This window comes from Palaemon carinicauda, chromosome 1, assembly GCF_036898095.1.
Source record: "Palaemon carinicauda isolate YSFRI2023 chromosome 1, ASM3689809v2, whole genome shotgun sequence".
Lineage (NCBI taxonomy): Eukaryota > Metazoa > Arthropoda > Malacostraca > Decapoda > Palaemonidae > Palaemon > Palaemon carinicauda.
Window position 1 is genome coordinate 82514879 of NC_090725.1, and position 17153 is coordinate 82532031.

Genomic DNA, 17153 nt, shown 5'->3' on the forward strand with positions numbered 1-17153 from the left:
GTTGTTATGGGTGTCCTTCCTTGCTCTCAATGCGTCGGTGGCACACCAACGATTCCCCCGGTGGCTTCTCTTCTCCTCGGTTCCTCTCCTCCATCAGACCCTAGGTGTAGTTCCTAAGAGTTCACCCTTGCCGGACTCTCTTCCAAAGAGAAACCTCTCTCCGCCCGGAAGAGGAATAGAGAAAAGAAGTCTCAGAGAAGTCTGGGAGGCCTTTGCAGGTACATTTAGCACTGGTACAACCTGAAGGGGAAGTGTAACAGGATTAGGCTATCTCCCTCTAGGGAGAACAGGGTGATCTCTCTGACAGACTCCGCCTCTTGCCTATAGAGGTGGTTCCACCAGAGTCTTGTCCTCCAGAGAGGACCAACGTCCCCTCAGGAAAGAGGCAGCAGCAAGGCCGTCTTCTGAAGGAATACCTGCCTCTGCGCAGGGGGCCAAAGGACTTGTTTACCGTCATCAAGTTCTCAGCAAGAGCTTCTGTTCTTCAGCAAGAGAGGTCAAGGGAAGTCTCTCACTCTACGACGTCAGCAAGACACCCTGCTTACGACCTACCTTGACCCACCCTGGGCTCCTATAGGTGAGAGCTCGGAGGTGGATGTGCAGTTAGATTATGTGGACGATCTTTTGCTTAGAGCTGCTAGCCCTAAGCTTATGGAAGCTGAGAAGAAAGTGTCTGAGCATGCCTCCTGCCAGGTCTTGACCTGCATTAGAACCATCAATGGGCTGTCAAATCCATTGACAGCCCTGCAAGGTGGTAAAGACATGGTTCTCAACCATGTCAATGGCATACAAAAACCCCCCAAGGCCAATGTTGCTTTGCCGGTTTAAGCGGTGTAAGTGTGCCTATTGGGTCCTCTAGTTCCCTCTGAGCAGACTCCTCCTCAAAGCGCCTCTTCTGACGTTACCTCTGGATCACTATAGAGTCTCTTACGAGAGGGGTGCCCCTCGAAAGATTGTCGGGACTCTTGGCTTCGTAGCTCATCAACCAAGAGAAAGTTACAAAGTATGCCATGCAGGCTACTTCTTGGCTCAATTTCTGATTGGGATCGGTGAGACACCTGATCAGGTCTGAAAACTGGTCACGTGAGTCGACCAGAAGGTTGATAATCTTCCTTCTGTCCGGTACCAGGAAGATCGAGTTCCTCTCCCAACAGGTTGTAAACCTGTGGGCAAACACCATCCTGAAAAAATGAGACTCGATCATTGAAAGGTTTCCATCGACAGTTCCCGCAAGCCGAGGTATCCAGGCTGAGAAACTCATCTTTCGAAGGGAGTTCCCTATTCGACCCGGAAGACGTCAAGCGAGTGATGGAGGTGGAGGAAGTCCAACCAGGACTTGCTCCTCTACAGAGCCCTGATATCGTGGCCCTACCAATCCCAGCCACAAAAGAAACAACCTCCACCCAAACCGCCGATGAATGAGGCTAGTCTCAAAACAATAGGTGTCTAAGAAGCCCTTTCAGGACAACCGGAAAGGGTCAAAGTCCATCCGTGGAGGAAAGGAAAATAGGTGAGCCGGCCGAGGCCACTCCCGCTAGGATGGAAAATCCTCCCACTTGTCCACCTGTGGGGAATGCCTGCAAAGGTGGCTGCAGCTAGGGGCCGAGCCCTGGATGGTCGAGGTGATTCGTTCACAGTATCGTGTCCTGTTCGCTCAATCTCTCCCTCCACTGACTTGGGATCCAGTCCCAACAAACTCCTACGCGAAGGGATCCGCGAAGGAGCTGGCCTTTCAGGCCGAAGTCCAGGCCATGTTGAAGATGGGTGCTCTCCAAGAGGTCCTCGACGGATTTCCAGGCTTCTTCAGTTAACTCTTTCTTGTGAAAAAGGCGTCTGGAGGCTGGAGACCCGTCATCGATCTCTCGGCCTTGAACAAGTTTGTCAGACAAACTTCGTTTAAGATGGAGACAGCGTAAATGGTCAGACAAGCAATAAGGCAGCAAGACTTTATGTATACACTGGATCTCAAGGATGCATATTTACAGATCCCAGTACATCCATCTTCAAGGAAGTATTTAAGGATCATGTTTGACCAAAAGCAGTACCAGTTCAAGGTACTGTATTTCGGTCTTTTCACGGCACCACAGGTCTTTACTAGAGTGTTCGCCTTAGTGTCATCTTGGGCTCAGAGAATCGGCATCCATCTCCTAAGATATCTGGATGACTGGCTGATTCTAGCAGACTCGGTGTCTACCCTTCTTCAACACCAAGACAAGCTTCTGGGACTTTGCCATTATCTGGGGATCATGGTAAACCTCGAGAAGTCGTATCTGCTCCTCTCTCAAAGACTGGTATATCGAGGCATGATAATAGACACCAAACAGCACAAAGCATTCCCTTCAGACAAAAGAATTCAGAGGCTGAGGAAGGTATCAGGGCCTTTCCTCAGGTGAGAAGAGCTTCCAGTCCAGAGCTGTTGGCCTCTCATAGGCCACCTATCATCCCTGGTCTGTCTAGTTCCCAATGGTCGCCTCAGGATAAGATCCTTCCAGTAGTGCCTCAAGTCTCGGTGGAATCAGGCAAGCGATTCTTTGGATACCCTGGTTCAACTATGGTCAGAGGTACTGACGGACCTCAGATGGTGGTTGGCAGACAAGAACCTCCGCAAAGGGGTCGATCTTCTCGTCCCTTCCCCCGGAACTGATGCTCTTCTGATGCATCAAAAGAAGACTGGGGGCTCCATATACTGCACCACACCATCTCTGGCATTTGGTCCAAATCAGAAAGGTACTTGCATATAAGTATCTTGGAGATGAGTGCAGCCTTTCTTACCCTCCAACGGTTCCACTAGTTCCTGGCAGGGCACTTTGTGGTCTTGATCAGTGATAACACCACGGTATGTCGCTTTTTTCCCTGTTGGGGCCCCTGGGCTTATAGCATCCTGCGTTTCCAACTAGGGTTGTAGCTTAGCAAGTAATAATGATAATAATATAGCCTATATAAACAAGCAAGGCGGTACCTTCTCACTGCCCCTCTGCCATCTAGCAGTTGAGATACTTAGATGGGCGGAAGACAACTCCATGTCCCTGTCTGCTCGCTTTACTCCAAGCAAGAGTAGTGTGCTTGCAGACAATCTGAGCAGAGCGACTCAGATAGAGAGCACTGAGTAGTCTTTGAATCATCTAGTAACCAACAAAGTCATCGACTGTGGATCTGTTAGCAACGTCCCTGAATTTTTAGGCTCCTGCTCAACTGCTCCTCAGTCCCGAATCCCCAGGGTCTCTGGCAAGATGCATTCAACAACGGAGGTACAACATCGATGTGTATGCATTTCCACCATTCTGTCTGATGAGAAAAGTCCTCATCAAAGTCAGAATAAGTAAGAACTTATCAATGATATTGATAACTCTGCTATGGCATCACAGAGTGGTTCCTGGACCTTCTGCAGCTATTGACAGAGCTTCCAAGGGACCTTCATCCTCGACATGAGCTACTACAACAACCACATGCTATAAGATATTTCACAAAGCTGTAGCTTCGCTTCGACTTCACGCCTGGAAACTGTCTAGCATCTCCTCACTCAGAAGATTTTCGCAACAAGTCGCGTAAAGGATGTCCGGACACCTCAGACGCTCTTCAGTGTCGGTCTACCAGGGTAAGTGGTCTGTTTTCTGGGGTTAGTGTCGTGGAAGGGGTATCACTCCTCTTGATGCTCCTATGCCAACAGTAGAAGAGTTCCTTGTATACCTTCGGGAGCTCCTCTCGGGTTTGGCAGTGAAAGGCTACCGCTCAGCCTTGAGTCTCGCCTTTAAACTGAAGGGAGTAGATATTTTCTCTTTGGAACTTTCTCTCCTCTTACGGAGTTATGAGATTACTTGTCCCCTGTCAGAAGTTAGACCTCCTCCTTGGAATGAGGTTCAAGTCCAGTCTTTGACGAACCATTATGCCAGGTAACATCGCCATCTTACTCTGAAAACGGCGTTCCTACTCGCTCTGGCTTCAGCCAAGAATATTAGTGAACTGCATGGTTTTTCTTACGACATCTCCCATTCAAGGGTATGAGTAGAGGTAATTCTCAGCCTCTTCCCTGAGTTTTTCCCAAGAATCAAAATCTAGGGGTAGTGGATCCTAGATTCGGGCCCTTCTGGATTGGGAGTCTTTGTTCTGTAACTGAAGACCTAGACTAACTGGTACTTTGACAGGTAAGGAGTCTGAGGTGTTACTTAAAAAGGACAGCAGCAGCTGGGCCCCGTGTCGGCACTCTTTGTCAGCACTGGGAAGGTCAAGAGGAGGGTCACGAAAAATGCCATTTTGTCTTGGATTTGCACCACAGCAATCTAGAACTCATGACATCAGGGACATTGCAACATCCCTGGCATTCAAAAAGAAATACCGCGTAGCACAGGTATTGCAAACGGGCATGTGGAAGCGTCTTAACGACCTTCACCGCCCACCACCTGCAAGATGTAATTCACAGGAACATGGAAACATTTTCCATTGGTCCTTTGGTGGCTGCACAACAAGTGGTCTAAACGCCTCAAGCTTCTTGATGGACAAGTAGCAGAGGTTGAGGGCTTAGGTTACCCAGGTTAGTCTGGGATGATTGAGATAGAATGACTGTCTTCCTTTTTTCCTTCACCTTCGCCTCCCATGGGGAATTGGCACCATAGTACTCGGCACAGCTGACCTCACCTCTCTGCAGCTTAGATTAATTTCCCTTGTGTAACCCAGCTCTATGTAAGTGAGATACTTGTTGCATCACCAATACCTTTAGCAAGGGGATTGTTTTAGGTCAAAATACCCTGACTCCTATGACTCGGATATCCTATTACTAGACCAAGTCACATTGCTTATGTCACAAACACACAGCTATGTAAAAAAAATTGTATTATAAAGAAAATAATCAAAAAGGCAAAAAAATTTAAACCACCTTAACCCAAGTACATCTTATGTTGTCCTTTACGCTTTTATACTTCATGTAGATGGCTTGGAAGTGAAAGGAAAAGATTTTGTGGTGTCTGAGGGGTTATATGATCCTTCAAGTACTTTTGATCAGGAATTGTGCAATTGGGAACCACATGATCTGCAACAACAATAAGAGTTTACACTCAAGAGTTCATCACTTTAGATCCACCAGAGAACTAGTTAATCTGTTCCCATTACCTGTTCCTTCACAACTCCTCAACCATAAAAGAGGAGAAAAGAATCACTGAAGCACAGATTGACCAATCTGGTGTAGTTACCGTACTCAAGATTTAGGCAATTGCCTCTGCATGGTTTTGTGGTAGGGGCAACGCTCTCAACAAAAACCCGACCTCCTATAAGAATTTTCGTTTCAGAGAACAAGACCTCATACTTCCAGGAATTAGTCTCATTTCAGATTTCAGACTGAGCATGAATGCTGCTGGTTGGGACATTGGCAGAAGCCCTCGTTCTTTTCTTGCCCTGGGATATTCCTATTATGCATTGGTGACACGATCACGTGAGATCTTCTAACTTCCTGATACTATTCATCAATCTAGATCTTCCTACACTCAGCCTGATCCCATTACTTGAGTTTTCCCAGATGGCAGGCAAAATTTTCCATCAGTGACGCACTCGAAAAGTAATGGAATTTCTCAATTATAATCTCAGGACTCGTATAAGTATTAAGATGCCACAGCATGTGCACACAGTTGTTGGTAAGGATCCTCTCCAACCACGGTTTTTTGTGTATTTCTTTAGAAAGGAGAAGCCTACACAGGTGCACACTCACGAAGAGGGGTTGGATTGGTGCAACACTGGCCTTTCCAAAGAACCTGTCAGTTGTACAAGTGTTGAAGATGGGTATCTGGAAATGCTAGACAATCTTAACAGCCCACTACTTGATGGAGAGGGAATATACCTATAAGTCCTATTGACACTTTGGGGGTGTCACAGGTTGTGCACTGTATCTGGCTGCATCACAGGATAAGAACCATTTTGGATAAGATAGCAACTGTAACAACTTTTGGTAAGCATGAGAATGTCTGGCCCTTTTCATCTTTCTTTACCCCTCCCTTGGGATATCACAGTTGCACCATTATGTTCTGAGGTAGACTGTGTTGCAGGTATCATACCAAGCTACTATTGTATTGATTATGCCCCCCCCCCAATAAAAATGAGTAACAATAATTTTCTACCTTAACAAATTAAGCAACAATAAAAATATAGAATTTAAATTCAAACAATTTTTAAAATATCACAAAAAAAGAAAGCATGGATGATACCCTAGACCTGCGTCTGATGACACTGCACCGAGACTGTTCATATGTCGTCTGTGTTGCTTACGCGAGATTGTAGACCACACACTATTGTCTGACAAATGAGAATTGACCCATCAGGGCATGGTATTATGTATTTTGGCTGCTGATTGGCACATGGAGTGCAGCATCACCCAAGAGAATGATGCTAGGCCAAGCAGCATCTCCCCTTATTGCGTTCCACTTTGCGAGCCATATATCGACAAGTGTTACTTTTTATTCGTGAGTTTTGTGATACTTTAGTTAAAGCTTGCACTGTAATTAATTTTAATAAAACCCTATGATGGTGCCTATGATTGGCTGTAATAAATATCCTCATCTCCATCATCATCAACTGCACAGTTAATTTGTCATCGTTACACCAAATCCTCACGTACTACTGATAATCTGATGGAAACTCCACCATATTCCTAAAAATGCAGTTATATGGTCTTCTACTAATAGGATGCATTAATATCAGTGGCATATAGCACAGTACTTCCGTTATTGGTCGTAGGTTGGCCAGCACACCGGCCACCCGTTGAGACAATACCGCTAGTGTTGCTGTATTGGGTCCTTTGACTGGCCTGACAGAACTAAATTGGATCCCTCTCTCTGGTTGCAAGTTATTTTTCCTTTGCCTACACATACACCAAATAGTCTGGCATATTCTTTTCACATTCTCCTCTTGTCTTCATACACCTGACAACACAGATTACCAAACAATTCTTCTGCACTCAAGGGGTTAACTACTGCACTGTAAATGATTAGTGACTACATTCATCTTAATAAGGGTAGAAGAGACTTTTTTGTTATGGTAAGCAGCTCTTCTAAAAGGACACTCCCATATCAAACCATGTTCTCTTGTCTTGGGTAGTGCTTGAGGTACACTTGGGTGCACAATTCTGTTATATCTTTTTCTTTTTTATAATTTTTATAGTTTATATATGGAAGATACTTATTTTTCTTATTTTAATTTTGTTTTAATTGTTTATTACTTCTCTTATGGTTTATTTATTTCCTTTCCTCACTGGGCTATTTTTCCTTGTTGGAGCCTTTGGGCATATAGCATCCCGCTTTTCTAACTATGGTTATAGCTTAGCTAATAATAATAATAATAATAATAAAATAAGATATAAAAAGATATTGGCAACTAAAACCAATTTTACATTATTAAATTTTTTAGGTTAGTAAAATTTGATTTTTCATTATATGTCAATTAAGGATTATAGATCTATGTTGATGCGGTTTGTAATAAATTATATTGATCTGAATTTGAAAAGCTTTCAGCTTAAAACCTTATTAGATGGAATATGGATGCTTTTACTGTATTTTAGAGGTCCTTAGTTTAAAGTTCGAAAGGTACCACCACATAAATCTCTTGGAGATGAGGGTAGCCTTCCTGGCTCTCCAAAAGTTCCTGGCGGCTCACTCTGTGGTGCTGGTGAGTAACAAGACCACAGTAGTGGCTTATGTAAACAATCAAGGTGGTACCTTTTCACAACCCCTTTGCTCTCTACCAGTGGAGATATGAAGATGGACAGAAGACAACTCGGTATCTGTGTCAGCTTGCTTCATTCCAGGAAAGAGGAATGTGCTTGTGGACAATCTGAGCTGAGCAACTCAGACAGTGGGCTCCTAGTGGTTTCTGAATCATCTAGTTGCCAACAAAATCCTGAATTTGTGGGGTTTCCCGACCGTGGATCTGTTCGTGACATCCCAGAACTTCAGGCTCACGCTGTATAATACTATTCCCCAGTCCCAGATCCTCAGACTCTGGCAAGATGCAATCCAACATCAGTGGGACAACATCGACGTATATGCCTTTTCCCCGTTCTGTCTGATAAGAAGGGTACTCGGCAAGACCAAAGCATCCAACAGCCTATCCTTTATGCTCTGAGCTCAGCTATGCTATCACACACAGTGGTTCCCGGACCTTCTGCAGCTCCTGTCAGAGATCCCAAGAGAATTCCTTCCTCGACAAGATCTACTCAAATAGCCGCAGCCACGTGAACATCTTTCACAAAGCAGTAGCTTCTCGTCATCTTCACATCTGAAGGATATCCAGCACCTCCTCTATCAGAGAGGCTTTTTGCAACAAGTTGCGAGGAGGATGTCTGGATACCTGCGAAGATGTTTGGTTTCAGTCTACCAGGTCAAGTGGACTGTATTCTGTGGATGATGTCGTGGAAAGGGTATCTCATCTCGATGCCACTATTCCAGCAATATCGGAGTTTCTTGTTTACCTTCAGGAGGAAAATCTTCTCTCAGTCTTGCTTTTGGCTGAAAGGAGTTAATATTTCATCTTTGTTGGAGTTGTCTCTCCTCATATGAAGTTATGAGCTTACTTGCCCCTAGTCGGAAGTTAGACCTTCTCCTTGGAACATGGTTCGCGTCCTTCTATCTCTGAAGGGTGCTCCCTATGAACCATTACGCCAGGCAACAGATCGCCTCCTCACTTTGAAGATGGTGTTCCTGCTCGTCATGGTCTAATCTATGACCTAGCCTATTCAAGGGGATGGAGCGAGGTAACATTCGACTTTGTACCCGAGTTTATTACAAAAACTCAAAATCCGGGAGGAGCGGATCATAGATTCAGGCCATTTCAGATAAGGAGTGTTCTTTCTGCAACTGATGATCCAGATCAACTATTACTTTGCCTTGTGATGAGTTTGAGGTATTACCTTAAATGCCCTGCAGAAGCTCGCCCCAGAGTATCTGCACTCTTAGTCAGCACAGGGAAGGTCAAGATGAGGGTCAAGAAGAACACCATCTCTGCTTGGATTCGCAGGGTCATAGACTGTGCATTGAATTCTGACCCTTATCCTGCTTGTCGCACTAGAGCTCATGACGTTAGGGGCATTGGAATGTCCCTAACATTTAAAAGAAACTAATCTGTGGCGCAGGTACTACAAGCAACGGGCGTGTGGAAGCATCAAACGACCTTCACTGCCCACTTCCTACAAGACGTGACCCTCAGAAACATGGAGACGTTCACCATTGGTGTGGTGGCAGCGCAATAAGTGGTTTAAAAGGCCTCAGGCACCTTGATGGACAAGTAACAGATGGTTGGGGGCATAGGTTACCTGCGATTAATATTGGATATATAAGAATGACTGGCTCTTTCTTTCTTTCATCTTACCCACTCTTGAGGAATTGCACCTACAGTCCTCTGCAAGTTGACTTCACCTATCTGCAGGTAAAACCATTTACTTTGTGTAATTTGTAGTATAGAAATAATACTTGTTACATCCCCGTACCCCCGTGAGGTGGGATTGTGTAACGTCTATGGTTGATTCAGAGATTCCTATTTGACTCTGAGAACTATTACCTAGATTAGTCACATTGCTAGTATCACAAGTACACAGTTTGCTCAGGCCGCTATCTGGATGTTGCTCAAAATATTAGGCCAAGGCAGTTGGTTCGGACTTCCACCCTCCTAATGGGCGAGTCATTCCTTTAAATAGCGTAGGATTTGTATTAAGCCAGCCATACACGCAGAGGACTGGTTGTACGGTTTGTCCTGCTGGACTGGAGCGGTGTTCTTGTAATTTGAAAAATGTCCACACACAGAATTAAGCCTACACGGTTACTTTTATGATACTTGTGTACCAAATTTTGTACTTCACGGGGTATCAAGTACAATTAATTTTGAAAATGCCAAATTTGTGGTACTTTTTATTTTCTTAATTTTTTACTCAACATAAATTATGAAATCCGACTTAAAATAATATGAAGGAACGTGATTGCATTCTCTATCAGCTTCTACAAAGCCCTTTGTACGCTACGGTGCTAATATACTTCTGGGAGAAATATACTTAAAGTATTTTTGGAGCTTATTTCATGCTGATATACCACTACACTTTTTAATTTACGTACATGTACGTGTTTTCGTGTTAATTTATAGACATTTGAGAAGTTTTGAAATATATGTAGGCAGAGATATACATAGGTTACAAAAATAGAATGATTGGCAGCTACTAAATTTATCATCTATCCATATTTTAGACCCTCGTTATTATTTTTCTCTGAGTGGATAAAATATTTGGTTTATCATTTCCAATTGACTAAACTCTGGAATACCATAGCTTAGATACTATAATCCCAGGGGCTCCAACAGGGAAAAGTAGCCTAGTGAGGAAAGGAAATTAAAAATGCAAAGAGAAGGAATGATAAATTAAAATAACATATTTTAAGAACATTAAAATGTATACATTCTGTGGTTGTTTGCATAGACAGATTCATCGATAGATATGAGAGCATATGATTACATTAAGTGAAATTAATAACTGAAGTACATGAAGTGTTAGATACATACATGTCTACTTGAAGAAAATTTTTATACTATTTGAAGAAAAAATTTGAAAAGTACAGTATTTGAAGAAAAAAATGTTAAAAGTACAGTATTTCTAAAACATGGTTTGATTCTGTGGGTCGCATCTTGTGAGATAGATCGGATTAAAAGCTTTGTTATTTCTACACTGGGATTACTTCTACAAAGTTCTCTACTATCTCCTCTTACCGCCACCTCTACAGGATTAGTACCCTCATTAATCTTTTGACTTAGGGAAAAAGAGACAAAGAGCAGTCTCCTATAATGAAACAATGATAAAGCCAAAATTGTTTCAATACAGTAATAAGCCAAAAGATTGTGAAATGCAATCAGTTTATCATTATATTATAAAAAGCTCTCCGATCAAGGGACGAAGTATGGTCGTACAATAATACTGTTTATGTCAAAATAAGTGAGTCAACCCGGTCGTCATGCTAGTCCTTGGAGGAAGTCCGTCCCACACACCCAAGAGACTGGTGGGGCATGCTGCCAATCTCAGCGGGACTGGCCTATCCAGTCAAACATGCTGTAAGGATGAGAGTACAGGCTAGTTAAAAACTGGCCAGTTCATGCCAATCGCGGTCAAACAGTGTGCCAGTCATCTGCGTGTATGGCCTGCTTCAGCGTTGGAACAAATGACAAATTTGGAAGTAATTTGTATTTTACCTAATGATACAAACCCGTAGCTATTTATAAAAATTATCCCGCCATCACCAGTCCCCTAGAAAGTCCTGCCTGGAATCGAAAAGCGAGTCAGACACGCTGTGTGAACGGGGTAGCTGGCTACCCCACCAAGTAGCGGGTTGCCAGTTATACCTCGCTTAAGTCTTCATGGCTAGTCTTCCAGCTTTGTCGAAAGTAAATCCCTATAAGTAGCTACAGGTTTGTATCGTTAGGAAAATACAGATTGCTTCCAAATTTGTCATATTTTGACTTAGATAATAGGGCATTTGGCACCTGAATTCCAGTTAATTTAATTGAAATAAACAATGTTGAATTAGGATTATTTCAATAAAATTAAAATAAAGGAAGTTCCCACCCCCCTCTCCACTCACAGGGCTATGATTTTTTGGTAAAATTGATTTTACACTGGAATGGTAAATCAAAATACTACCGATGGGTTATGGGGTGTGGACATTGTTTAGCAGCAAGAGGTTGGTGGGGGGGGGGTGGTCTACTCAATTGTCCGATTTACCAAGCTTCATTCCAACAGGAACAATAGGCATTACATGTCATGGTGAAAAATATTCTTGTAATTTCTGTGTTGGCTAAGGCGCTTTAATTTAATATGAATAGCATATTAATTCTAGTTATGTTTAGTTTTGAAATAATTGATTTTAGTTTAAAATTTTAATTTCTATTTCAAATTTTTATTTTCGCAGGAACATCATAAACGCTCTATACCGAAAGACACTTGGAATTTACTTCTGGACTTTGCATTGATGATTAATGATGATATGTCTAATTATGATGAAGAAGGAGCGTGGCCTGTATTAATCGATGATTTTGTGGAGTATGCAAGGCCCATTATTACGGGGCATCCTACTCAAGTTTAAGCTGTAGGTAGCTGTAATTTTAGAACTTACATCAGCTCAAAAACATTTCCTTTTTGTTTTGTTTGATGTTTGTTTTCAAGAGCTTTGAAGGAAAAGTATGCTGAATAAGTGAATGTTGCTACCTTCATGTGGCCCATTACCAATAACATTTATTACAAAATAATAGATGAGATTATCTCTTTGCCATAAGTGACATTTTTCAGGTGGTGATTTTGAAAGCCATTTGAACTCACTGATTAGGTGCATTATAGAGAAAAAAGAGCGTATGAAAGAAAAGTTTGTGCTTTTAGGTAAGATCCATTATTCGAAGCTTTTCTTGGAACTCATTCTCCTTCCCCACCTCCTGCAAAGGAAAACAAGCTCATCCAGTGTAAAAGCAACATGTCGCCTGCAGCCTGGAGCAGCCTTGTATTTGATAATTGGAACTACATATTCGTAAATGGAATCGTACCATTGTAAATTTAGTTATCCTCTTATATTTTCTAGTTCCTTCCAATAATTGTACCAAAAATTTAAATTAGTATACATTTATTTGCTTTACTATTCCTTAGTATTTGCTATGAAGAAGCTTCAAGAATTTGCAAGAACAAAATCTGCAACACCTATTGATGTTCTCTTGAAATTCCATGCTTAAGGTCGAGAATTTATATATCATATGTATATTTATTTGCATGTTGTTAATATTCTTTACTCAGTAAAGGGCATTTTCTATTGTTTTAGTTTGCCACTTATCCCGGTTTATGTTACTACACTTGCTTGAAAAATCAGATTGTGTTGAAATAAAAACTGTCCCTGACATATGACTGGGTCATGTTCTTTGATCAATTGAAAGTCAAAATGGGTGTAAAGTCATTAGTGTATCATTCCTGGTGAACCAGTAGTATTTCTTTATAATCACTTCTAAATTCATACATATTTATTATTCAAGTACAGTACTTATTTCTGTATGTGAGATGTTTCAATTTTTATGTCTTTCGTTAAATTGTAAAATTTGTTAAAATAATTTAAGAGTAAAATTTGTTCTTATCATATTCATCCTTCGAGTATAATTAACATGAATACATTTTGCTATAAAAAAACAGTATATGACACAAGAAATCACAACTTTAAATTGTGGATCAACTCTGTATCAATATGAATTTTGTAGATAGCTGATATGAAATATTGATAAGGTAGCATAATACAGCAATAGGAGATTCAAAATTTTCTTGTTTATTAAAGTTTAACCATAAAAATGTAATGAAAGCATTTTTTCTCAATTGCATAACATGAAATTTTCAAAGATTTTCTTTTCATCTCTTTTTAAAGTTCCTTCAAGTTTACAAAGATTGTTTTTCCATGTATCAGTATTTTGCTAAGAAGGTAGTCAATTGAGATGGGATACTCTTGCAGGACATTATATTAAAGAGATGATAATAGACAACTGTACAGGTCATTTTAACCCTAAATGTATTCATGATAAAGGCTAGTGAACAGAGAGAGCAAGCAAACATCCTGGCCCTAAAATAATTAGCCAGATGAACTTATTGCATGAACTTGGTATGGTCATTTCTCAGTATAGTTTGTAATGTTTCCTTTATCTAGTTTCATTTCTAAACTAAATTTTCAACTTTATGATCATTAGTTGGGGACAGTCTCTATCAATTGTACTGTTCAAAAAAATTATGAATGCTGACATCTAACTAGAAAAAATTCTGCATTTGAGTGAATAGGATTAATGTAGTTTTCAAGTGCACAGGTTTTAATTTATTTCCAAGACAAATATTACAAGTCAAGAATTTCACAATCCTTTAAATTAATCCATTTGTCTGTGACCGAGTTGATTAGGAATATGTTGGATAAAATTTACAGTTGTTTATACTGTATATAGATATATAAATATGGTAAAATATATGTAGCGTTCTCCATTCAAAATTCTACCCATATGGTAACATGTAATTTAATTGACAGTCCCTTTCTCATCAGTTAGTCAACCAAGATCTTGCCCATTGTATATGTAACTGTTATTTTAATAGAACTTATTGTCATTCTAGAGTTGTCTTATGTCTGAGGCTTTTCAAGTTCATTTTTGATAATCTTGTACTGGATATTTTTTCCTTTTCACATATGGATGTCACATTTTTGACAACTTAAGACTAATTTTTTAACTTGTGTTTTCCTTGTCGAGTAATGTATATGGTTATTGTAAAATAGTTGTAGCTTCAACTAATTTTCAAGTAGCATTTTTAAGCAATTTTAAACCAGAACTATCAAAGCATATAAGGTAATAGCCACTTACACCATTTATGTTTATTAATGACACAAAATATTAAATGATATTGAAATTTGAAAATTATTAAAAGTGAATGATATCGTTGTAGACTTTTTGGACATTAGAGAAAAATATTCAGTTGATGTTGAAAGCTTGAAAGCTGCAAATAGTGTGACATTTGGAATTTCTGAAATTATCAGTTTATTAAGTATGACAGTTATTTCATAGCTAATGTACTTGGATAAGTATTTGTGTATGTGCATTAGGTTCCATTTTTAGGATTTAAACCCTTTTGTATTTAGGAAGCAGGCGGTAAATTTTTAGGTAATGTTGAAATTTTTTTGTATTTGTCTATCACCTGTATGGAATGCCTGTGTATGTGTGCAGAAAGAAACAACAGTAATTAATCATTTGGTTTGTCAATGGAATCTTCTTATAATGACTGGAATGCTGTAATTAATCAATTAGTTTTAATGAAATCTTATTAAAATGATCAGAATATTGAAGACCTCTATAATATTTTTAGTTTTGAAATATAATTTTTACACTGGGAAAGGATGTTCTTCAAATAATATATTTTATCAAGTCATCGCGGCTTTTTGTTGACAATATTGCATTCATGGCCTTACCCATATGTCCAATTTTAAAATCATACACCTTTAATTGAATATTTTTGGCATCATTTGGGTCCTTCAGGAACATATATCACCATAGGATTGTTGATTTTTTATATTAGTTTTACCTGACATTTATTTGTTTATTGATATTTGATTTTATATTAATTTTTGTCGTTGGAAATGAATATTAAAATTTGGTATTGGAACATTAATTAGTCTGGCTTGAGGTCTAAGTTTGCAATTAAAAGTAGCAAACTTAAGTTTGCAAAAGTGGCAGACTTAAGTGTGCAATTAAAAGTGACAAACTTAAGCTTGCAATGAAAAGTGACAAACAAAAACTGTGGTAAAGTACCCTTGGAATTAAATGTAACGTATGCCATCAGTCTTTTCTCCCAAAGTTTTGGAAAATATCTGTATCACTATTAAAAATGGCCGACTTCTTAATCTAGGTATTTGATTAAACAAAGGTTCAAATTTGAAAATGAGATTAATTCTCAAGTTTAGTTAATGAAAAATTTCGTTTTGAGATATTTTATGAAAAAATTAGTTCTGAAATATTTTACAGTACTTGAAATATTGTTTTGATGCTGTCCTTATTTATGGGTATTCTATTCATATTGTAGCCTTCCCACTTCATATTGAAATGGGACATTTTAACACATGAATACACATGAAGATTTAGGAAATTAGCTGTTATAGTTCAGTATTTGCCTTATGAAATTGCAGTTAATGTGTTACATGCTGAAATAGTTTTTCTAAAGATGGGAAGCAGCAAACTTCAAATGCTATTAGAAGCCTTTGATATCTTAGGTCTTCTGACTGCCTTTGTGAAGGTAAATACTGACTGTTCTGTAATACTTTCTAAACGTGTAAATAAAAATTTTGATTACCTGAAAATTTTGTTATTTTATATTTGTCCTAACTAACTATGTTAAAGTAGGGTTTTTAAAGTTTTACACGCAAGTTTTATTTGTGCCTACGCTAATACAAATCTTAGGGGTAAGATTCTGGTGAAAGCTGGTAACAGTCAATGAAGAATTATCTTGGTTCTGGCAACTGCCTCCCAGTATCCACAAGTGGTCCTAGTCTGACAGCGCGCAGAGCTCCTATTCTGTTCCTAGCTTTTGAATTGCATAGGCATTTTTAAAATTTTCTCCCTTTCATTTCAATACGAGTATGAAGGAACTTAGCAGAATGTGGCAGTGTCCAGGCCTGTCTGATTGACACTGTGTCACCTTTACGAGCAAGGTTGAGGTTGATCGTCACCCTTTGTATCTGATGTGTAGAGGGCACCGCTGTACTAAGTGCTTCTTTTGTGATGTGTGCAGGGAGTGATCGTCCTCCCAGTGGGCGAAATTTAGGAGTAGGAGGAAGAAGAAATTAAAGCGCGATCGTTCTCCCTTGGGTTTGTCCTCAAAGTCAGGGAAGTCAGCAAGATCCTGACTATTAAATCTTGTCGCACTGGCCCTTCTGTTAACTCTTGAGAGTAAATCAAAGAAGACCGACGACCTTTGGATTGAAGGGCATGCTTTCAAGGCAGTAGATCCCCCTGCTTCCCCTAGAGAAACAGGGAGGTCTCCTCTTGCGAATGACCCTGTCTTCAGTTTTGGATATCCCAGCCATTGGTGTGCCATCGCCCTCTAAGCCATCCATGAGCATTGACTCTCATGTCAAAGACTACAGTATGTCTCCAAGTTGTATAAACAGTTTATTGAGCTATAGCCCAGTTGAGTGTACTGATTTGGCATCTAAACCAGCATAGAGCATTCCTGTATGTCTTTGGGCTTCGGCTCCAAGAGATCTTACTGTATTATGAATCTCCCAGAGGCATGCAAGGTTAAGGAGCACTATCACTAAACAAGTCTTTCAATGACAGTGGCCCAACACAAAGAGCATGAACCTCAGGTGAGTGAGGCTCCACTTGTGAGGGAGAAGCGTACATGAGTACACAACCTAGCAGTGCGCAATCATTAGGCACGTGTGCAACCCTAAGCCATAACCTCGGGTGCACATGCAGTTCAATTATGAATGACTTCCCCTGCAAGAGCCGACACCTTTTCAAGTAATAGTACAAGCTAAGAAGAGGAGGCATTTGGAGGACATGCCTCTTGAAGTTCAGGATGAAAGAAAAGTTCAAAAGAAAACATCTCCAGTCAGTGCCTCTTCTCCCTTTTCCAAGGGCTGTGAAAGAGCGAG

The 17153-nt window shown here is 40.3% G+C and overlaps 1 protein-coding gene across 1 annotated transcript in view; it reads left to right on the top strand.

The window, feature by feature from the left end:
• SCCRO (defective in cullin neddylation 1 domain containing SCCRO) overlaps nt 1–13709 on the top strand; it is a 79929-nt gene extending 66220 nt beyond the window's left edge. Inside the window, exon 5 of the mRNA XM_068382401.1 lies at nt 11916–13709. Within this exon, the coding sequence (XP_068238502.1) occupies nt 11916–12089 (174 nt within the window). The 3' untranslated portion in view covers nt 12090–13709. The remainder of the gene's footprint in view (nt 1–11915) is intronic.
• Nucleotides 13710–17153: the final 3444 nt, after the last annotated feature.